Source organism: Choloepus didactylus, chromosome 5, assembly GCF_015220235.1.
Source record: "Choloepus didactylus isolate mChoDid1 chromosome 5, mChoDid1.pri, whole genome shotgun sequence".
NCBI classification, from domain to species: Eukaryota; Metazoa; Chordata; class Mammalia; order Pilosa; family Megalonychidae; genus Choloepus; species Choloepus didactylus.
In genome coordinates this window covers 115,252,767-115,276,269 of record NC_051311.1, presented here as the reverse complement: position 1 = coordinate 115,276,269, position 23,503 = coordinate 115,252,767, and the positions used below count along the sequence as shown (strand labels likewise).

At 38.6% G+C, this 23,503-nt stretch overlaps 1 protein-coding gene across 4 annotated transcripts in view; it reads left to right on the top strand.

The window, feature by feature from the left end:
* ASNS (asparagine synthetase (glutamine-hydrolyzing)) overlaps positions 1 to 18,999 on the top strand; it is a 223,765-nt gene extending 204,766 nt beyond the window's left edge. For all 4 annotated transcript variants that reach the window (XM_037836754.1, XM_037836751.1, XM_037836753.1 and 1 more), the window contains 10 exons: positions 1,857 to 2,094; positions 3,957 to 4,142; positions 4,393 to 4,494; positions 4,925 to 5,052; positions 6,697 to 6,823; positions 15,949 to 16,055; positions 16,592 to 16,692; positions 17,816 to 17,897; positions 17,986 to 18,141; positions 18,642 to 18,999. In XM_037836754.1, coding sequence (XP_037692682.1) covers positions 1,857 to 2,094; positions 3,957 to 4,142; positions 4,393 to 4,494; positions 4,925 to 5,052; positions 6,697 to 6,823; positions 15,949 to 16,055; positions 16,592 to 16,692; positions 17,816 to 17,897; positions 17,986 to 18,141; positions 18,642 to 18,851 — 1,437 coding nt within the window. In that variant the 3' untranslated portion in view covers positions 18,852 to 18,999. The remainder of the gene's footprint in view (positions 1 to 1,856; positions 2,095 to 3,956; positions 4,143 to 4,392; positions 4,495 to 4,924; positions 5,053 to 6,696; positions 6,824 to 15,948; positions 16,056 to 16,591; positions 16,693 to 17,815; positions 17,898 to 17,985; positions 18,142 to 18,641) is intronic.
* The last annotated feature ends 4,504 nt before the right edge of the window (positions 19,000 to 23,503 follow it).

Sequence of the window (23,503 nt, the reverse complement as noted above, 5' to 3'; positions counted from 1 at the left end):
ATACCATTATTAAACCTAAGAATCCATAATACTACCTTATAATGTAGCTCCAATATGATTTCTAATATCTCATTCATTTTAACTTTTTTCCAATGTCCCAAGAACATTGTTTTAGCTGTTGTTTTTAGTCAGATTTCAGTTAAAGTTCATGCATTAGGTTATGATGTCTCTTGGTGTCTTCTGAGACTTCTTGATATATGCCTATCATTGATTCATAGGGATTTATATTCTAGCCACTCTTTAGGCATTTTTATCTCTGAACAACAGCTTTTCCATTGTTTAGGTGTGCCAGGCATTGTTTTTCTAGATGCTTGGGGACAAATTGTGAACAAGAAAGGTAAGAATGGAATTCGATGCTAGTGGGAGGTAGGGGAGGGAGCAATTAAAACCTCTCACTAAGCCAAGAGAAGGCTCTCTCCCTGGAGACCAGGGATCAATAACAGACAAGTCTGTTGCCTGTATCATTTCAGGCTGGTAGCAAGATATGGAGCTTTCATCCAATGGGCAGTGCTGGGATGTGGTTTCAGGGGAGCAGGCAGCAGCAGTACATGTATATCATTAACCAAGGGACACTCACCTCTTGAAATAACTACCTGCAAGTCTAGGCTAAGCTGAAGAAAGACTGTGAGGCAGTGGGGAAAAATAGGGGTAGATTTAGGAAGTAGTTGCTTGCTAATATGCTCTAATACTTTAAGCGCATTTGCCTTCCAGAGGTTACTTCAGCCCAGAAGTGTCAGCTGAAAACTCTTTCCAAACCCTGCGGGCTAGTTACGGGATCATCCCTGATATTCTCCCAGAGCAGTGAGAGGCAACCGGGAGGTGGTTTTGTAGATACTGGAGGGAGCCAAAGCCTGTTTTTGAACAGTTCTGAGAGCATGCTTATAGAAAGAAGGTTCACAAATGATGCAGTGAACTAAATTGTGAAGCATATAACATATATCATACATATACATACATATAGACGTACTTTCTGAAATTTAAAAAAATGTTTTAAAGGTTTTAACTTACTCAGGATTTTCACCTATTTTGGTAGTGTTGACCTTTTCGCTCTCCATTGTCAGCCAGAAATGTAAGTGCAAGTACAAAGAAAGGAGCACCCAAGATTTTTGACCTTCACAGTTTGCCAGTGGTGATGGAGAGCCACAGAATACACGCATAACGTAACCAAACCCTCTCACTCTGTGCAGTGGCAGCGGGTCTCTTTGCTGTTCCTTTGGGGCATGTGGACTACTAAAGAACAGCTGCTATTTATCTATCAGTGAGAACTAGCTTTAGGCTACTGCAGTGGTGAACTACTGGACATCATAGTCCACCTCTAGGGACCAGTGACTTTGTTTCTGACCATGTTTCTCAGTTATCGTGATAGAGTCATTTGCTTGGGAAGGGGGCCAGAGATATGTGTCCTGTTGCCTTATATTTTCATAGGTAGGTCTTTGAAGCAGAACTTGAATAAGAACCTCAACCAAAACTGTATTCCCACACCAGAAGTTAGATAGTTGCAGAAGATGCATTTTTAGTCTCATGGCACCTGGGCAATCTGTTTTCTTAACTTAAATATATATATGTATTACATACAAAGAAAGTATGTATATAATATGCATTTCCATCTAACCATTCTGATACATTGCCTCTGTATTATTTGTCAGAATGCAACTAAAATTGTCATGTTTAGCTTTATATAGTGAAGAATTGTAGAATTCTGAGTTCAAATTCTGAGTTGTAATGCTGTGGTTCATCTAAATCAGTGCATGAAATGATTGTAAAGTACAGAAATACTGAAGCAACTTGACAGTAAAAAAAGTGTTAGTGAGCATGCAAGGGTTCTAATATTTTTATTTTGCTATTGTTTCCTTAAGATGCAATGCCGTTTTGAATTTGATTACCAGACCAAAGTAGATGGTGAGATAATCCTTCATCTTTATAACAAAGAAGGAATTGAGCAAACAATCTGTTTGTTAGATGGGGTGTTTGCTTTTATTTTACTGGATACTGCCAATAAGAAAGTGTTCCTGGGAAGAGATACCTATGGAGTCAGACCTTTGTTCAAAGCCATGACAGAAGATGGATTTTTGGCCGTGTGTTCAGAAGCAAAAGGTAGTAATAGAATTTTTATATGGATTTTCAATATTGTCCTGGTTTGTGTTTTTTTCTAAATCATATTTGCAAATCCCATAGGAGGCAATCCAGAATTTTACAAATGACTACGTAAGTAATGGGTCCTCTGAGCTTTGTTTTTTTAAAAACAAAGGAGTTGGCCTGCCTTTTAGCAGTTAAAATTCTGTAATGCTTGAAGGATGAATTTATAGTCATCATTTTTTTTGTTGTTGTGCTAATGTGCTCTGCATGTAGTTTGATCCTATATGTATTTTCAGGTTTTCCTTTGCCATCTTGTAATAGTAGTGTTGGCCCTGCAATTACTATACTGTACCATGGTTATAACACAAGCTAATATTTATTTAGCATTTTTTAACAGTAAACTTGAGGGAGATATTTATCTTTTTATCTCTCATTTAAATAGCAAATAATATCCTAAAATTTGCCTCTTTTGCTTCATTCCTTAAATCCTTTCTCACTCAGTTTTCCAGTTTGATATTACCTGAAGCAAGAATAGTGAGATCAATAAAAGGATCCTTCTCCCACTAGTTACAGTGTGGGTGCTAATAGGTCGCTGAATTGGTCTATTTTCAGGTATTTCTAGTTTGATTAAATGCAAAGAACAAGTATGTATGTCAGTTATCTAAAGTATTATTAGGGATACTGGACAAAGAAAAAACAAGGGAAAAGTAGACTCCTTACATCCATAGTGTCTCCTTTGGCCCTGGTATTAACTTGATATGGCATTATAATCTCACATCCAGATTGCTCTCTGAAATTTCCTGACTTGGTTCTTTTCTGCATCCTTCTTACCACTGCCCTTTTCTAGACCCAGATTATCTCATGTAGAGTACTCAGCCATTTTTCTACCTCATAGCTTTTAGAATAACCTATTGAAAACTCATCTGATGACAGCCCTCCCTCTACTTCCTGCTTAAAGCCTGTTAATGACTCCATTCCTCCTCCCCCCAACACACACACACACACACACACACACACACACACACAGGGATTGTGTAGCTCTCTTGAGATCAGCTAGCTAGCTAGCCATGGGATTTGGATCTCTTGTCTGGTCCTTGAATTCAGCACTACACAGTCACACAGAGGATAACTGGGTTAACAAGCTCAAAGTGTAAATTGTAATGAGTATCCTGTGTATATAGGTTGTTACTATTTACAAGAAAAAACTGATTTTTGTATCTAAGATCATGGTGATGGCAGGTGAGTTACTCTTTATCATAGTATTAGCACCTTTTTCTGAGTAAGAACTTACCAAGGAAATTCAAATTACACTGTTTTATTCAGATAGTATATAAAAAGTAGTTAAGGGATAGATACCTAGATTCTTAAAATCTGACTGTAAAGTACCAAAAAGTGGATCATTTTATTTGTTGAAGGACAGGGAACCATAGCTGTTTTCTTAAAATATTTCAGTGATGACAAAGAAATGATTGTCAGGGTATCATACACTTAACAATTGTCATGTCCATTTCTTTGCTTCATAAAAGTATCTTAATATTAACTTTTATTTTATATTTGTTTGTGTATTAATAGAAAAAAAAAAAATATATATATATATATATATATATAGTTTGACCAGAAATTCTAGTTAGGAAGAAGGAATTAAACATTGGAGTGTTTCATATTACTTTGCATTACTGGAAATTCAGATTATCTCTCTAATAAGTAGATGGTAGGGTTTGGGGTGATTAAGATTTTTCTTCTTGCTTTGTTTTTATAATGGATATTTATTTGTATTAAAACGGGGAAATAAACAGGAATGTAGAGGGTATTAACTAATGGTGCAAGTTACTGTGAAGTGTTATCCTACTTTGAATAAAGTTCTCTTTTTGAATTTATAGGTCTTGTTAACTTGAAGCACTCCTCGACTCCTTTCTTGAAAGTGGAGCCTTTTCTTCCGGGACACTATGAAGTTTTGGATTTAAAGCCCAATGGCAAAGTTGTATCAGTGGAAATGGTTAAATACCATCACTGTAGAGATCAACCTCTGCATGCCCTTTATGACAGTGTGGAAAAACTATTCCCAGGTAATAAAACAAATACCTACCCACCCATTCCCTACCCCTCTCCCCCAAAGAAAAAAGTGTATACTTTTGTCATCTGAATGATTCAGGTTTCAAGACCTATTTCTTACTTAGTTTGGAGGTGACACGTTGATTTGGCAAACTTCACTGATGAGTAAATGCTGTCAAAATACATATGGAAAATTGTGGACCTCACTTCAATAAATAATTGAGGCTTTTCTGGAACTGTTTAATTTACTTTATGTGTTTTTAGGTTTTGAGCTAGAAACCGTGAAGAGCAACCTCCGGATCCTTTTTGACAACGCTGTTAGAAAACGTTTGATGACCGACAGAAGGATTGGCTGCCTTTTATCAGGTGAAGTCAGAATTTAAAAACCTAATTTTATTTAGTGTCTATTTGAGTTAAATGATTTGTAATTATTCTTGAGCTTTTGACCATAAACTATTTACTATGTGATTTAATGTTTCCTTCATTATAGGTATGAACTACATTTCATATTCATAGTAGTATAGCAACTTAGACATGTTATTGATGTAAGAATAAGCTAGTAAACATTGTCTAGAATTCTACATAGTGATTTTTAACTAATATAAATGCTTGTTACCATTATCATAAGTTAAGTTATATGTTAGGTTTTCCTTACTAAGGTTGATTTTCAGCTTATAAAACTTTTGGGGTGTTTTCAATGGTAAAATAAAATATCAGGGCTAAGAGGAATGTAAATCCTCTCTGTCTCTGTTTTATGCAAGGCACATAACCAGCACAATTGATGTCTTGCTTCTAGGGGGTTTGGATTCCAGCTTGGTTGCTGCCACTCTGTTGAAGCAGTTAAAAGAGGCCCAAATACAGTACCCTCTTCAGACATTTGCAATTGGCATGGAAGACAGTCCTGATTTACTGGCTGCTAGAAAGGTAAGAAGCCATTTCTGCCCATTATGTAGCTAACGCAGCCTTGTTATTAAAATGAAAATCAAGACAATAGTTGCCTGCTGCTATATTGACTTGAGTAATTGTTTTAAATCTATTAAAATAGAATGAAATGCCTGTTTAGTATCAACCGTGTTGTACATTGTACTATGTATACTTTTATCAACTATAAACCATGAAGTCCTTAAAAAAGCCGTATGACAATAATTTTGAAAGTATATGGGTGTAGTGTAGTTGGTTAAGATTGCAGGCTTTGGAGCTTGACCACTGGTTTCAAATCCTGGCTCTACTATGTAATCCTCACTTTTGTAAATAGTTCTACTGTGGGATTTTGTTTTGTTTTGTTTTGTTTTTCAGTTTTATTGCGATATATTCACATACTATACAATCGTCCATGGTGTACAATCAACTGATCACAGTACCATTGTATAGTTGTGCATTCATCACCCCAATCTATTTTTGAACATTTTCCTTATACCAGAAAGAGTGAGAATAAGAATAAAAAATAAAAATAAAAAAGAACACCGAAATCATCCCCCCTATCCCACCTTATTTTTCATTTAGTTTTTGTCCCCATTTATCTACTCATCCATCCATACTGGGTAAAGGGAGTGCGATTCACAAGGTTTTCACAGTCACAGTCACCCCTTGTAATCTACATTGTTGTATAATCGTCTTTAAGAGTCCAGGCTACTGGGTTGGAGTTTGGTAGTTTCAGGTATTTACTTCTAGCTATTCCAATGCATTAAAACCTAAAAAGTGTTATTTATATGGTACATGAGACTGTCCACCAGAGTGACCTCTCAACTCCATTTGAAATCTCTCAGCCACTGAAGCTTTATTTCGTTTCATTTTACATTCCCCTTTTGGTCAAGAAGATGTTCTCAATCTCTGGGATGGTTTTGAGGAGAAAATTGTATCATTTGTATAAAGTTCTTAGGATAGTCCCTAGCATATAGTAAGTACTTAATGAATGTTAGCTATTGTTGTTACTATTTTTCTTTTTATTTATAAAGCATTATGTTTAGGATTGTGGGCAGAGAGGACCTCAAACATACTCAGTGTGCAGGTGACCTGGTTCCTGCTCTGGAAGAACTTACATAGAATGGATGAGAAAGAGCTAGAGAGCAATCCCACGGCAAATTAATCAATGCTGAAAGAATCCAAAATAGCCAAAGAAAGTAGAATGAAGGCTGGAGCCATTCTACGTAAGAATAATATTCTGGATGTAAAATTGGGTATTTCATGAGGTCGAAATGGAGACCATGTTTAGAGTGGGACTGTGTTGGACTAGAGAGAGATGAAGTGGGTTAGGTAAAATAGCTGGGCATGGGGGCTGAATGGGAGCCTCTTGCTTGTTTGGTTGAAGCTTTTGGAATAAGAAGAGCTGCTGGGAGATATATCTATTGGTGGTTGATTGGAGGGCAGAAAGACCAGAGGAGATGGAACCTGGCTAGGTACGGGTAGTATGTGGTGACCAAAAAAATCATTTCCTCTCTTTTGCCTTGTTTGTTTTTCATTGTTAATTTATAATGGGTTGTGAACTACTGTCATGATTTATTTTAAACGGAATATCTTTTTAAATAACAAGTATGGGGATTTTTTTTTTTTTTTTTAATATATAATCAGGTAGCAAATCATATTGGAAGTGAACACCATGAGGTCCTCTTTAATTCTGAGGAAGGTATTCAGGCCCTGGATGAAGTCATATTTACTTTGGAAACTTACGATATTACAACAGTTCGTGCTTCAGTAGGTAAGGTGTTTTATGATATTAAAAATTTTTTTAATACTGAAAATGTATAAGGGTTTAAAAATTATTAAGCAACTGTTTTTAAAAATATTATTCAAGAATAAATGCAAATAAAATTCTATATTACCATTGTTGAAGACCATTTAAGAATTCCCCAAATCTCTTTTGGAGTGAGGGAGACAATAAATACACAGATACACCCTCTACACCTATGGTATCACTATATATTTTCCCAAACAAAGGATACATATTTTCTGCTCCCCATTCCCCAATTTATATAAAGTTTCTTGGGTTATGGGCTGAATAAAATCATGCATTGGTTCTATGTCATAATGCCTTTTTTTTTTTTTTTTTTTTAATCTTCATTTTATTGAGATATATTCACATACCACGGAGGCATACAAAACAAATCGTACTTTCGATTGTTTACAGTACCATTACATAGTTGTACATTCATCACCTAAATCAATCCCTGACATCTTCATTAGCACACACACAAAAATAACAAGAATAATAATTAGAGTGAAAAACAGCAATTGAAGTAAAAAAGAACACTGGGTACCTTTGTCTGTCTGTTTCCTTCCCCTATTTTTCTACTCATCCATCCATAAACTAGACAAAGTGGAGTGTGGTCCTTATGGCTTTCCTAATCCCATTGTCACCCCTCATAAGCTACATTTTTATACAACTGTCTTCGAGATTCATGGGTTCTGGGTTGTAGTTTGATAGTTTCAGGTATCCACCACCAGCTACCCCAATGCTTTAGAACCTAAAAAGGGTTGTCTAAAGTGTGCGTAAGAGTGCCCACCAGAGTGACCTCTCGGCTCCTTTTGGAATCTCTCTGCTACTGAACCTTATTTCATTTCCTTTCACATTCCCCTTTTGGTCAAGAAGATGTTCTCCGTCCCACGATGCCAGGTCTGCATTCCTCCCCGGGAGTCATATTCCACGTTGCCAGGGAGATTCACTCCCCTGGGTGTCTGATCCCACGTAGGGGGGAGGGCAGTGATTTCACCTTTCAAGTTGGCTTAGCTAGAGAGAGACGGCCACATCTGAGCAACAAAGAGGCATTCGGGAGGAGGCTCTTAGGCACAACCATAGGGAGGCCTAGCCTCTCCTTTGCAGCAACCGTCTTCCCAAGGGTAAAACTTATGGTAGAGGGCTCAACCCATCAAAACACCAGTCCCCTATGTCTGTGGTCATGTTAGCAACCATGGAGGTGGGGTAGGCGAATACCCCTGCATTCTCCACAGGCTCCTCAAGGGGGCACTACATCTTTTTTTTTTCCTTGTTTTTCTTTTTTTTTTTTTTTTAACTTTCCCTTCTGTTTTAAAGCAACTGTATGAAAAAAAGTTAAAAAGAAAACAAACATACAATAAAAGAACATTTCAAAGAGACCATAACAAGGGAGTAAGAAAAAGACAACTAACCTAAGATAACTGCTTAACTTCCAACATGTTCCTACTTTACCCCAAGAAAGTTACATAATATAGCAACATTTCTGTGAATTTGTTCCTACTATATCCAACAGAAATTAACAGACCATAGTCATTCCTGGGCATCCCCAGAACATTAAATAGCTTATCTGTTCTTGGATTATTGTTCCCCCTTCCTTAATTGCTCTCTATTGCTAGTTCCCCTACATTCTACATTATAAACCATTTGTTTTACATTTTTCAAAGTTCACATTAGTGGTAGCATATAATATTTCTCTTTTTGTGCCTGGCTTATCTCGCTCAGCATTATGCCTTCAAGGTTCATCCATGTTGTCATATGTTTCACGAGATCGTTCCTTCTTACTGCCGCGTAGTATTCCATCGTGTGTATATACCACATTTTATTTATCCACTCATCTGTTGAAGGACATTTGGGTTGTTTCCATCTCTTGGCAATTGTGAATAATGCTGCTATGAACATTGGCATGCAGATATCTGTTCGTGTCACTGCTTTCCGACCTTCCGGGTATATACCGAGAAGTGCAATCGCTGGATCGAATGGTAACTCTATATCTAGTTTTCTAAGGAACTGCCAGACTGACTTCCAGAGTGGCTGAACTATTATACAGTCCCACCAACAATGAATAAGAGTTCTAATTTCTCCACATCCCCTCCAGCATTTGTAGTTTCCTGTTTGTTTAATGGCAGCCATTCTAACCGGTGTTAGATGGTATCTCATTGTGGTCTTAATTTGCATCTCTCTAATAGCTAGTGAAGCTGAACATTTTTTCATGTGTTTCTTGGCCATTTGTATTTCCTCTTCAGAGAACTGTCTTTTCATATCTTTTGCCCATTTTATAATTGGGCTGTCTGTACTATTGTCATTGAGTTGTAGGATTTCTTTATGTATGCAAGATATCAGTCTTTTGTCAGATACATGGTTTCCAAAAATTTTTTCCCATTGAGTTGGCTGCCTCTTTACCTTTTTGAGAAATTCCTTTGAGGTGCAGAAACTTCTAAGCTTGAGGAGTTCCCATTTATCTATTTTGTCTTTTGTTGCTTGTGCTTTGGGTGTAAAGTCTAGGAAGTGGCCGCCTAATACAAGGTCTTGAAGATGTTTTCCTACATTATCTTCTAGGAGTTTTATGGTACTTTCTTTTATATTGAGATCTTTGGTCCATTTTGAGTTAATTTTTGTGTAGGGGGTGAGGTAGGGGTCCTCTTTCATTCTTTTGGATATGGATATCCAACTCTCCCAGCCCCATTTGTTGAAAAGACCATTATGGCTCAGTTCGGTGACTTTGGGGGCCTTATCAAAGATCAGTCGGCCATAGATCTGAGGGTCTATCTCCAAATTCTCAATTCGATTCCATTGATCTATATGTCTATCTTTGTGCCAGTACCATGCTGTTTTCACAACTGTGGCTTTATAATAAGCTTCAAAGTCAGGGAGTGTAAGCCCTCCCACTTCGTTTTTCTGTTTTAGAGTGTCTTTAGCAATTCGAGGCATCTTCCCTTTCCAAATAAATTTGATAACTAGCTTTTCCAAGTCTGCAAAGTAGGTTGTTGGAATTTTGATTGGGATTGCATTGAATCTGTAGAGGAGTTTGGGTAGAATTGACATCTTAATGACATTTAGCCTTCCTATCCGTGAACATGGAATATTTTTCCATCTTTTAAGGTCCCCTTCTATTTCTTTTAGTAGAGTTATGTAGTTTTCTTTGTATAGGTCTTTTACATCTTTGGTTAAGTTTATTCCTAGGTACTTGATTTTTTTAGTTGCTATTGAAAATGGTATCTTTTTCTTGAGTGTCTCTTCAGTTTGTTCATTTCTAGCATATAGAAACATTACTGACTTCTGTGCATTAATCTCGTATCCTGCTACTTTGCTAAATTTGTTTATTAGCTCTAGTAGCTGTATCGTCGATTTCTCAGGGTTTTCTAGATATAAGATCATATCATCTGCAAACAATGACAGTTTTACTACTTCTTTTCCAATTTGGATGCCTTTTATTTCTTTGTCTTGCCGGATTGCCCTGGCTAGCACTTCCAGCACAATGTTGAATAACAGTGGTGACAGCGGGCATCCTTGTCTTGTTCCTGATCTTAGAGGGAAGGCTTTCAGTCTCTCACCATTGAGTACTATGCTGGCTGTGGGTTTTTCATATATGCTCTTTATCATGTTGAGGAAGTTTCCTTCAATTCCTACCTTTTGAAGTGTTTTTATCAAAAAGGGATGTTGGATTTTGTCAAATGCTTTTTCAGCATCTATTGAGATGATCAACTGATTTTTTCCCTTTTGACTTGTTAATGTGTTGTAATACATTGATTGTTTTTCTTATGTTGAACCATCCTTGCATGCCTGGAATGAACCCCACTTGGTCATGGTGTATGATTTTTTTAATGTGTCTTTGGATTCGATTTGCAAGTATTTTGTTGAGGATTTTTGCATCTATATTCATTAGGGAGATTGGCCGGTAGTTTTCCTTTTTTGTAGCATCTTTTCCTGGTTTTGGTATTAGATTGATGTTAGCTTCATAAAATGAGTTAGGTAGTGTTCCATTTTCTTCATTGTTTTGAAAGAGTTTGAGTAAGATTGGTGTCAGTTCTTTCTGGAAAGTTTGGTAGAATTCCCCTGTGAAGCCATCTGGCCCTGGGCATTTATTTGTGGGAAGATTTTTGATGACTGATTGGATCTCTTTGCTTGTGATGGGTTGGTTGAGGTCTTCTATTTCTTCTCTGGTCAGTCTAGGTTGTTCATATGTTTCCAGGAAATTATCCATTTCTTCTACATTATCCAGTTTGTTGCCATACAGTTGTTCATAATATCCTCTTATAATTTTTTTAATTTCTTCAGCATCTACAGTTATGTCACCGTTTTCATTCATTATTTTGTTTATATGGGTCTTCTCTCTTTTTGATTTTGTCAGTCTAGCTAGGGGCTTGTCAATCTTATTGATCTTCTCAAAGAACCAACTTTTGGTGATATTTATCCTCTCTATTGTTTTTTTGTTCTCTATGTCATTTATTTCTGCTTTAATCCTTGTTATTTCTTTTCTTGTACTTGGTTTAGGATTGGTTTGCTGTTCATTTTCTAGCTTCTTCAGTTGATCCATTAGTTCTTTGATTTTGGCTCTTTCTTCCTTTTTAATATATGCGTTTAGTGCTATAAATTTCCCCCTTAGCACTGCTTTTGCTGCATCCCATAGGTTTTGGTATGTTGTGTTCTCATTTTCATTCGTCTCTATATATTTATCAATTTCTCTTTCTATTTCTTCTTTAACCCACTGATTGTTTAGAAGTGTGTTGTTTAACCTCCAGGTATTTGTGAATTTTCTAAGTCTCTGATGGTTATTGACTTCTAATTGTATTCCATTGTGGTCAGAGAATGTGCTTTGAATAATTTCAATCTTTTTAAATTTATTGAGGCTTGTTTTATGTCCCAGCATATGATCTATTCTGGAGAAAGTTCCGTGAGCACTAGAGAAGTATGTGTATCCTGTTGATTTGGGATGTAATGTCCTGTGTATGTCTGTTAAATCTAATTCATTTATCAGATTGTTTTGGTGTTCAATTTCCTTATTGGTCTTCTGTCTGGTTGATCTATCTATAGGAGAGAGTGATGTGTTGAAGTCTCCCACAATTATTGTGGAAACATCAATTGCTTCCTTTAGTTTTGCCAGTGTTTCTCTCATGTATTTTGTGGCACCTTGATTGGGTGCTTAGACATTTACGATTGTTATTTCTTCTTGTTGAATTGCCCCTTTTATTAGTACGTAGTGGCCTTCTTTGTCTCTCAAAACATCCCTGCATTTGAAGTCTATTTTATCTGAGATGAATATTGCTACACCTGCTTTCTTTTGGCTGTGGCTTGCATGAAATATTTTTTTCCATCCTTTCACTTACAGTTTCTTTGTGTCCCTGTGTCTAAGATGAGTCTCTTGTATGCAACATATTGATGGTTCATTTTTTTTGATCCATTCTGCGAATCTATATCTTTTAATTGGGGAGTTTAATCCATTTACATTCAATGTTATAACCGTGAAGGCATTTCTTGAATCAGCCATCTTATCCTTTGGTTTATGTTTGTCATATTTTTCCCCTCTGTCTATTAATGTCCTTTATTGTACCCATACCGAATCTCTTTAGTACTGAACCTTTCTCCAAGTCTCTCTGTCCTTTCTTTGTTTCTCTGTCTGTAGGGCTCCCTTGAGTATCTCCAGTAGGGCCGGTCTCTTGTTAGCAAATTCTCTCAGCATTTGTTTGTCTGTGGAAAATTTAAGCTCTCCCTCAAATTTGAAGGAGAGCTTTGCTGGATAAAGTATTCTTGGCTGGAAATTTTTCTCACTCAGAATTTTAAATATATCGTGCCACTGCCTTCTTGCCTCCATGGTGGCTGCTGAGTAGTCACTACTTAGTCTGATGCTGTTTCCTTTGTATTTCGTGAATTGCTTTTCTCTTGCTGCTTTCAGAACTTGCTCCTTCTCTTCTGTGTTTGACAGTGTGATCAGTATATGTCTCAGAGTGGGTTTATTTGGATTTATTCTATTTGGAGTTCGCTGAGCATTTATGATTTGTGTATTTATGTTGTTTAGAAGATTTGGGAAGTTTTCCCCAAGAATTCCTTTGAATACTCTTCCTAGACATTTACCCTTTTCTTCCCCTTCTGGGACACCAATGAGTCTTATATTCGGACGTTTCATATTATCTATCATATCCCTGAGGTCCATTTCGATTTTTTCAATTTTTTTCCCCATTCTTTCTTTTATGCTTTCATTTTCCATTCTGTCATCTTCCAGGTCACTGATTTGTTGTTCAGCTTCCTCTAGTCTTGTACTATGAGTGTCCAGAATCTTTTTAATTTGGTCAACAGTTTCTTTAATTTCCATAAGATCATCCATTTTTTTATTTAGTCTTGCAATGTCTTCTTTATGCTCTTCTAGGGTCTTCTTGATTTCCTTTGTATCCTGTACTATGGTCTCATTGTTCATCTTTAGTTCTTTGAGTAGCTGCTCTAGGTGCTGTGTCTCTTCTGATCTTTTGATTTGGGTGCTTGGGCTTGGGTTATCCATATCGTCTGGTTTTTTCATATGCTTTATAATTTTCTGTTGTTTTTGGCCTCGTGGCATTTGCTGAACTTGATAGGGTTCTTTTAAGATTTGTAGACCAATTGAAGTCCTTATCTCTAATTTATCAGATCTACAGCTTCGGGGAGTACACTTTCTCTAACCAGCAGGTGGCGTCCACGAGCCACCTGTTCTCCACAAGCCAATTCTCCCCTGCTTAGCCTTTTTGGTGAGTGGGGGAGTGAGTTTTGTGGGGTCCAATTGATGTACCAAGCTTGCATGTATAGTTGGTGTTGCCTGCCCTGTATATGGGGCGTGTTTCTGGGCAGTCAAGGAGGGTGGGTGGCCCTAACAATCAAATCTCCCTGGTGATTCTAGAGTTTTAAAGCTGCTGCAATAGTCTAATCCTTCAGTTCAGTCCTGCCACAGTTTGTCTCTGCCACTGACCCACAAGTCCTTGGTATTGGCGTATGGCTCCTGAGACTTGCAAGTGGGCCCCTCGTCCAGGCCGTGCACCCCAGGTCCTCTGTTGAGGGATGACTGTGCTATGTCACAGGTGAGTGCCATCCCCCCAGGGCAGTTCTGGGCTGCTGGGCTGTGTAGGGAGGCTCCCAGTCTGCTGAAATGATGGCTGAATGGGGCTTTGTTAATTCACACTGCTCCACCTTCCCAACTCTGGGACAATCAGCTGAGGTTGCAGGGAAGGCTAATGTCCACGCCCAGTTTTGTGGTGTGTGCCTGTTATTTGAAGCACTTCCGTCACACTGGGTTGTCTGGGGCAGCTCTGGGCTATGGGGCTGGCGATGGGCAGGAGTGTTTCCTGTCCACCAGGATGATGGCTGTGAGCGGACACCCCCCTTTTCTTGGGAAGTTGTGGTGTTTAGTGAATTTTCTCAGCCACTGGATTATTGCCTTTTGTCTCAGAGCTCTCTTAGTTCTGCTCTTGACTTGACCTGCAAGTCTTTGAAGCTTTCTGTATTGGGCTTCTTAGAGTAATTGTTTTACAAAAAGAAAAAAGGATTAAAAAAAAAAAAAGGGGCCCTCCTCAGAGATCTAGTGGGTTATTGAAATGCTAAGAGACAAAGCTACCAGGGCCATTAAGGAAAGGTCCACAGGGCAGAGAGATCAGCTTTTCTTCGGGATTTGCATATGCGCCTCAGGGCCTGAGCTCTGCCCTTCCCCTTTCTATGTTCACCAGAACTCCAAAAATCCTCCGCTTTTATTTTGGAGTTTTTCGTGTTGTTTTTTTTCTATGCCTGTCTCCTCTCTGCTGGGCTGGCTGCTCTCAGATTCTCTGGTGTCTGGTCTCAGTCTATCTATGGTTGGAGTTTGGATCAGTAGAATGAGTTTCTGATAAGGGCTGCCACTGCAGTTCTCCCTTCTCCTTCCCGGAGCTGACAGCCCCTCCTCCCAGGGTACTGAGCCTGGCAGGGAGGGGCGCTGGTCCCCTGGCCGCAAAAACTTACAGATTTCGCTGATCTCAGCAGTTCCACGTTTTCATGAGTGTTGTATGAAGTATGCCCAAAGTCAGATTGCTCTGTGGTGTCTAGTCCACGCAGTTCCTGGCTTTCTACCTACTTTCCTGGAGGAGTAACTAAAACGTACAGCTCACGAGTCCGCCATCTTGCCCCGCCTCCCATAATGCCTTTTATATAAGGAATACTTGTTTTAGATTTATTTTGGAGCTGTTCTTCACACAACTCATCTTACTAGCTATTCTGTCCAGCAGACAATACTAGTTTTACTCTGCGGATGTATACCAAGAATGGCAGTATACCCCCATTTAGACTGATCCAAGATTGTAAAGCCTCTCATGCTGCTGGCTGAGATTTGCCTCTCTTAAAAGACTCAGAATCTGATAGGACCTCACTGCAGGGTTTAGAGCATGCATTCTCAGCAGGAGTGATAGCATACCCAAGAGAACAAAAACATGGCTCTTAGACGGCAATGAAAATCTTAGATATTACAATGGTTTGTGGCCCTCAAAAGAAGAGCCACAGTACATAAACAGATACACAGTATCTATATGGTATTAACATTTCATGAAGTAAGGAAGGGAAATTAGGGGGAAACATGTCTAGAAAGACCCCTTGGGCGGGGGGGAGGGGGAGGCGATAATGAAAAAAAGTTGAGAAGAAACACTGGTTTAGAGGGATGTGACACAAGAACCAAGCAGTTATGTTTCAGTATCCCAACTATATGTGATCTTTGGTTTATGGGAGGCAACAGGAAAAAAACAAAAACAAATTAAAACGAAACTAGCACAACCCCCACTCTTACGTTTGTGTAGTAACACCAATATGGAAGGTATGATTTTTTTTTATATATATATTTTATTTTTTATTCATGTCATTGTCCAGTTTAGCAAAATTTCAAGGTAGACATCCTTGGTCTGAAAACATTAGAATCTTAAAACCTGTTTGTAAAATTATGGAATGGTTCTGAGGTATTTTATTGCCACGGTACAACTTTTGGATTAAGTACATATAAAATGGTTTCTTAGGTATAAGTTTATTATATTGGAAACTACTTAATACAAAGTCCAGTATACTAGCAAAGGTGAATAACAGGCATTTTGGGTGGAGGGCTATGTTAATATTGACAATAATGTCTCTCCTCTTTTAAGGTATGTATTTAATTTCCAAGTACATTCGGAAGAACACAGACAGTGTGGTGATCTTCTCTGGAGAAGGTTCAGATGAACTTACACAGGGTTACATATATTTTCACAAGGTAAGCATTCTGAAAAGGAGCAATATTGGTACTAGGTTAAGACTAATATGTTTGACTACTATTTTCTGTTGCTTTTCTCCGTCTCTCTCTCAGTATGAGTAACTTTTTTTAATTTTTTTAATTTTTTTTTACTATCCTTTGAGGTATATGATGAAATCTGATTGTGCCTGCTCTGTATTTCCTTCAGGAAGAATGAAATTTTAATAGTGTCAAACATTTTCATTCTTTAAAACTAGATAAACGTCACAGTCACCTTTCTGATAGTTCTTAATCCCTGTGGAAGTATGGCTGTTGCACAATGTGTCCATTTTATTTGTTCTAAAGCTAACGGTTCTGGTGTGAGGGAGGGCATATTTTATAAAGCATTGTTTGCCACTCTTCAGTCCTTTCCAAGTTACCCCATTCTGTTTAGCTTCTTTTTCTTACCCACCTTTGGAGTTGGAATATATGTAACAGTAAGATATAGAATCTATTTAGTGTGACAAAAGCAAAGCTATTTGTGTATTTGCTACTTCAGCTATTTGTTTGTAAAATAGGCTCCTTCTGCTGAAAAAGCTGAGGAAGAGAGTGAGAGGCTTCTGAAGGAACTCTATTTGTTTGATGTTCTCCGTGCAGATCGAACTACTGCTGCCCATGGGTAATTCAGTACTTTTAAGAAATGGTTGTAAAACAAAAGTAAAAATCAAAAAGCTCATTGGCTAACTTTTTTTTTCTTTTCGGTTGACCGTATGTTGCAAAGTATGACTTTTACATAGAAACTGAAGGCTGTCACTAAGCCCCAAAAGAATCAGGCGAAATTCAAAGTGCTGTCTTGGCAATGGGGAGAGGCATTCTCCTATAGGTAGATTGTGGGCTATTTCCTTCTTTAAAGCATGACAGCATGCTGTTCACATCTGAACAACCAAGAGAGAAAGCAGTTAAATCTCTTAGAAGAAAAGATTGTATGTCTCCATGTGACAAGTGTTGAGTGCCTGCTATACCTGTGTGGTGCTATTGTTGACCCTTGGGGATGGGACAGTGAAGATAGAAGGTGTTTGACTAGACTATTAAAAACCAGGTTTCTTGGATCTCATTTCTGGTTGGCTAAAATTTTCACTTTTTCTCTGGTCATATTGGAGATTTGAAGGCTTGACCTGAAACTATAAACAACTAACATTAAATATTTTAGTTGCTTTGGTGAATCACATTGAGATTAGAAAAGAATTAAATGTAGGATTGGAGAATGAATTGAATCTGTTATTATCCTATCTGCTTGTTCTAAATAGTGACCAAGAATTCAGAAGACAGATGGTGCTGCATTTGATGAAAAACTATGAAATGTCAGCTTGTATTGCATATTGCATGTGAATTTTTAATCTGTTCATAGTAAAAAGAAATACTGCACTGTCATTACTGTTGTAAATAGGACAAAAGAAGGTCTCCTAGAAAAAACTGGGTCAGAAAGGTGCCGGCAAGGTACATTCTTAATGATCAGGTGGCTTATAGTTGTTGACTTTTTCTACCTTTTGGGATACTTATTTAGTTGTTTATAGAAGGGGAATGTAAAGTAATAGTCGAAAGGTTTGTTTTGCTCCCTAGATGAGATATTCAATATTACTATTTTGAATGAAGATTTTTAGGTAGGAGGGATGTGAAAATGACAATTTATAATCCCAGCATTGCTAAGAGCCTGGTTGAATTGCCAAAAAGCTCTAAATCAGAATCTAAACTGACCAGCACTAAATATCCATTTTGTTCTATACTTTCTTTTCTTCTTCAAGCCTTGAACTGAGAGTGCCATTCCTGGATCATCGCTTTTCTGCTTATTACTTGTCTCTGCCACCAGAAATGAGAATTCCAAAGGTAGGTGAACCAGTTCAAAATAAAGACTGTTCATTGGTATCAGGTTATGTTTGTAACTTTTACTGATGCTCTTTTTTTTCTGTGACAGAATGGGATAGAAAAATATCTCCTGAGAGAGACGTTTGAGGACTCTAACCTGATACCTAAAGAAATTCTCTGGCGACCAAAAGAAGCCTTCAGTGATGGAATAGCCTCAGAGAAGAATTCCTGGTTTAGGATTTTACAGGAATATATTGAGCATCAGGTATAATATCTTGAAAAACATTTTATGAAGATTTGGCTGCAGAGGTGTAGTCACTTGATTTTTTCTTTAGTTTGAATGCTTTCTCTCTCTGTAGGAGAGATTTTACAGTCTTTATAAACAATACCTCTTTTATAAGAATTAAGTGGCATGAAGGATTATAAAGTAGCATTGAGGGAGAGGACGTACCAGGCATCACCGAGCTTCATTGACACATATTTGTTGGGCACCTATTAGGCGCCAGCATTATTAGGCCCAAATGAATAAAACACTCAGGCCACTCAATATTAGAAATATGTGTATGAGAGTTCCCTAAGAGTCACTGTAGCTATTATTTTTTGGGTATTTTGACATTTCTAAGTGATCACTTAGACCTATGTGGATACAGAGGGTCTCACAGAATTTTCAGTCATGCATTTTATCTTGTTTTATTTGTTTGGTGAAGCCAGAGGAAATACACTTTGTATTCCCATGCAGTTTAAAAAGCTATTTTGCCCTTACAGGTTGATGACTCAATGATGGCAACTGCAGCAGAAAAATTTCCCTTCAACACTCCCAAAACTAAAGAAGGTTATTACTACCGTCAAATCTTTGAACGCCACTACCCAGGCCGGGCTGACTGGCTGACCCATTACTGGATGCCCAAGTGGATCAATGCCTCTGACCCTTCTGCCCGCACACTGGCCCATTACAAGTCAGCTGCCAAAGCTTAGGTGCCCTGTAAGCTACAGAGTTAAAGGAAATGTTTCTTTATTGTTGTGAAGGGTAAGGGGGTTGGGGCTGGGAAGAGGGGAATGGAGAGTCAACCACCCAGGTTTACTTGGGCATGAAAAAAATTAAAGTCTTCACTTAAATTTAAAACATTGCTATTGTCCTCTGTATACACACAACACAGTTCCCTCATTAGCAGTAACTGGAAATTGAGCAGCTTTGCTGCATCACAACAAGTGTGAAGGGGAATGAACAAAGAAAGGGAACACAGTCTGATACTTTGTAAGAACTCACAAGCCTTCTGCTGTCAAAAACATTTGGGTCTCCTACAAAGTGTGGCCTTCTTCCAGTCCTTGCTCTCATCCTAGCATGGTACTTTAATGACTCCCGTTTCCTCTACATTCCTAAGAGCCGGATGGCAGACTCATTGTGTGTGTGTGTGTCTGTGTGTCCGTCTGTGTGTCCTTTGTGTGACTTCATGACAGCTCTATTTTGTAAGATAGTAATTTGCTTTTTCTTGTTGAGCCAGAGTTTCTTCTGGAAACTACTGTTCTAGAGCAGGTGTCTGCAAACTCTTCTGTAAAAGGCCAGAGAGTAAATATTTTAGACTTTGTGAACCTCTGTTGAACTATTCACCACTGCCATTGTAGTGTGAAAGTAGGAATGTTAATACTTAAATAGGCCTGGCTGTGTTCTATTAAAACTTTATTTACAAAAACAGGCAGTGGGCTGGATTTGGCCCCTATTCTAGAGGAACAACCAAAACCAAGCATGTCTGATGAAAGAAAAAAGCACTCTGAACCTAGTTGGAGGGAGAGAAACTAACAGGAAACATAAAATGAACAGGTAGAAGGGTTTCATCTGAGTGCTCGTTGTTTAGGGACAACATTTTGGGATGCATTTTAAAGATGAATTCAGCTATTAGAAGCTTATGCAGAAGGAACTGCTGGTGCACAGGTAAACATAAGAATGCCTAATAGGAAGAGCGAACAGGTTTGGGATTTTGCTACTAAGTTGGAAAATGAGGGTTGTTTTGAGGCTAATTGTAGGCTTTCATCTATAGTTTTAAAATGTTTCCAGGGAAGCTGAGGAAATGTCACTAGTTAATATTAGATGAGTCTTAATGATAATCTTGTGTTTGTAGGTGTTTGATTAATTACAACCTAGTGTGATTTGGTTCTTAGCTTATCTCTTCATGGTATAGTCTGACCCAGCCAAGGTAAGTGGCATCAAAGAATTCTTGGGAGACTTGGGAAACTTGGTTGTAATGCTTACAGTGTATGTTGCAAAAGTGAGGTATGGTATAAACCACAAACTGCCGGTTTCTGAGGGTGTGGGAGTTGGCTCCAGATTTCTAATTTTAATGACTGTGGGATTTGGCATATTTGAATACCGTCAGAAGTTTGATGGTTGATTTAGGAAAGCCAATTTCATACAACCAGCTCAGTCCTGCAGTTCAATTGTATCTGCAGTATCTTGCTGGATTTCAAACTACATGAGATCTACTAATATCTCCAGTGCACAGTATAAAGTTACTTCCTGTTTTTCCTCTTTTGCAACTGAAAAATTAGAAGGTTTGAAGAAATGGTAGCCACTGGGATCAAGTACACGTGACTCAGCAGCTTATATATTGCATAAGCCTGTATTTGACTCCTCTGATATTGGTAATTAAATGCTAAGGAGATGTGTGGTATCTAATCCAAACAGTACTGCTAGCAGGAACCAATCCAGTCCTTTGAGGCATAAACTAAAAGCTTACTGACTTCATCCTGCCTTGTCAGCCCTAATAGGTGATCAGCTTCCAAAAGGTATTTTACTTTGCCTTAATATCTTCTCTAAAAAGATACTGTTTTTTTACTTTTATTGAAAAAAATGAGAAGTAAAAACCACCTAAAATCCTACTATTGCTTTTAGACAGGTTGTTTTTTTTTTTTTTTCATTTTTTTTTTTTTATTAGAGAAGTTGTGGGTTTACAGAACAATCGTGCATAAAATACAGGATTCCCATTTTTAGACAGTTTTAATAATTACAGATCTCTTACTATATAAAGGCACAGTTGTACATTTTAGTAGATTCTTGGTTAACATAAGGCCTCAAAGCTTCTTAAACCCTTTACCAGGAAAATAGGAAAAAGAACTAACCCTGATTCTATGATAGTCCACCTCAAGAGGTTTGTTCTTCCCACATTTTGTGGGAAATTTACTGGTATCAGACCTTTGTATGAATATCTTGTTGAGGCTGTAGAGTCAGAGCATGTTCCTTAATTCCTCCTTTCTTGGGGTTGGCTTCGTTTGGAGTCTGAGACAAAGGATTCTTGGAGTGGGTCCCCACGGAGGGGAGAAGCTGGACAGGGAGGCGCCCTGCATGGTTCTAAACCTCTGCGGTAGATAGCTCACAAATGCCAAGCACATCTCTACCAAGACTATTCTGAGAACATTTTTGTGTTAACTTGTTTAATCCTAACAATCCTGTGAGGTAGTATGGCAAATTATATTTTCTAAAAGTGGCCACAGTAGTGTTTCTGGCTCCACATATTCCTCTAGACTCTTGCTACCCAAGGGGTAGCCTATTTCTCCTGACCTTGAAGCCTGGCAGGATTTTGTGACTCCCTCAATGGTAAGATCCAGTGGAAAGGATGCTGGGTGGCTTCTGTGGCTAGGTCACAAGGTGATAAGGTGTCACAGCCCAAGACGGCCATGCCTGTCCAGAGACCAAAGAAGACAACGAGCATTTTCTGTTACATGAACTTTTATTCAGGGCTGGCTTACAGGGTGAGAAGTCATGGAGAGATCATGATGGCTCTCTCAGGCTGGGCAGGCATCTCATTCACAGGGAAGTAGACTGTGCTATGCAAAGAGGACAGAAAGCCATTTATAAGAGTTTAAGACAAAGGCCTTCCTAAGGGTGGGGGGAGCATAGATGCAGGAACAGGTTACTTTGACCTGGGGGATGGTGCAGGAAGGACTAGAATAGCACTTGAAGGATTACATTTTGCTCTTTTTGTGAGACTAAGAGCCTCTCACTTCCTGCCTGCTTCCCATAAAGTTACATTTTAAGGTCAATTTACCCTTTTTCTCTTTACTGGCTTAGAAAGACAATAGGTTAAACATTTAGCTGCCTAGGTCACGCAGACTGCTGTGTACCAAAGATCTGCAGGCCTGTTTTGCTCGGGCCACGGGTTGCCATATAAGGCTTCCGCCTTCTCTCTCCCCTCTCCCCTCCTTCTCTCCCTGTCCCTTTCTCTCCCACCCCACCCCCAATGCATGTTGTAAGGAAGCCCAGGCCACACAGAGAGGCCATGTGTAAAAGAAAGTTTGGACTGACAGCCCCAGCTAAGGTCTTAGTCCGTGGCAGCGTGTATGACCAAGCATGCAAGTGAGTGAACGTCCAGATAATTCCAGCCTTTGAGTCTTCCAGTTTAGCCCTCAGTTAATGGGGAGCAGAGACAAGCCATCCTTGCTCTGAGCCCTGTCCGGATTCCTGACTCAGAACCTGTGAGCATAATTAAATAGTGCTTAACACCATTAGGTTTTGGGGTGGTTTCTTTTCCAGGCACAATAACTGGAACAGATGAGGAAAATAAAACTCAGAAAGATTAATTTGCCCAAGGCCTTTCAGCAACTTAGTAAGTGGTGGGCCCCCGAGTTAGCCACACAGATGGGCACCAGAGCCGCTGTATATTTCTTTTCTGATTGACCTTGCGTTTTCAGCATGAAACGGCAGACTGCGTCTCTGTTGCGAATTGGGAAACTAAGGCAGAAGGGCCTCCTCTTGGTTTGAGTTGGAGCAGGAAATGGGAGAGGAGGGTTACCTCCAGGGGATCCCAGTAACACTAATCATTTTCTGTAATGGGATAGGATGGGTTATCTGAGAAAATGCCTAAATTTCAGTGCTTTACCATACAAAAGTTATTTCTTATTCAACCTGGTCTGTAGGAGCTTTGCTCATTGTAGAGGGGGTTATAATCACTCTAGGACCCAGGCTCGTGGAGCCACAATCTCAGCCCATACTCCTGTAATCAGCAAGGCAGGGCAGTGGTGAAAGTGGTGAAATCGTGTATTGAGATCTAGATCTTCTACCCTTATGGCCAAAGCAGTATATGTAGCTAAACTGAATTTCAAGGGACATGTATCAAAGAAAAGAAAGAAATATTTGGAGAATAGCATGAATGACTCCTGAAGTCTGCCCATCAGTCACATGTTCAGTTCACTGTTTTTCCTACATGCAATACATACTCACCCATTTTTCAAGGGTGACAACCAAGAATTCCATTCTGTCCTGGCTACAAGGTGGCGGTTAGGGATCTGGGTGATGTACTGATGTGGAAGTCTGTTGCAGGGCTGGCTGGAGGTGACACCTCATTGAACTAAGAAGAAAAGTTATCTGCTTCCTGTCTGTCTAATATATAATGGTAGAACAGTAGTAAAGTAACTGCAACAACAAAGCACATATTCCTATTCAAAAAAGGATAGATCACAAGAGGTAGCACACCCTGGTCTGTAGCAACTCTGACATCCTGCTGGTCAGTCATTTTTTTATGCATTTTTTATTGTGAACTTTATATACATAATAGCAATAACTTTCCAAGTATGTTTTAACAAGTAGTTAGCAAATTTCAAAGTATGTTATGGATTACAGTTTCATAATTTCAGTT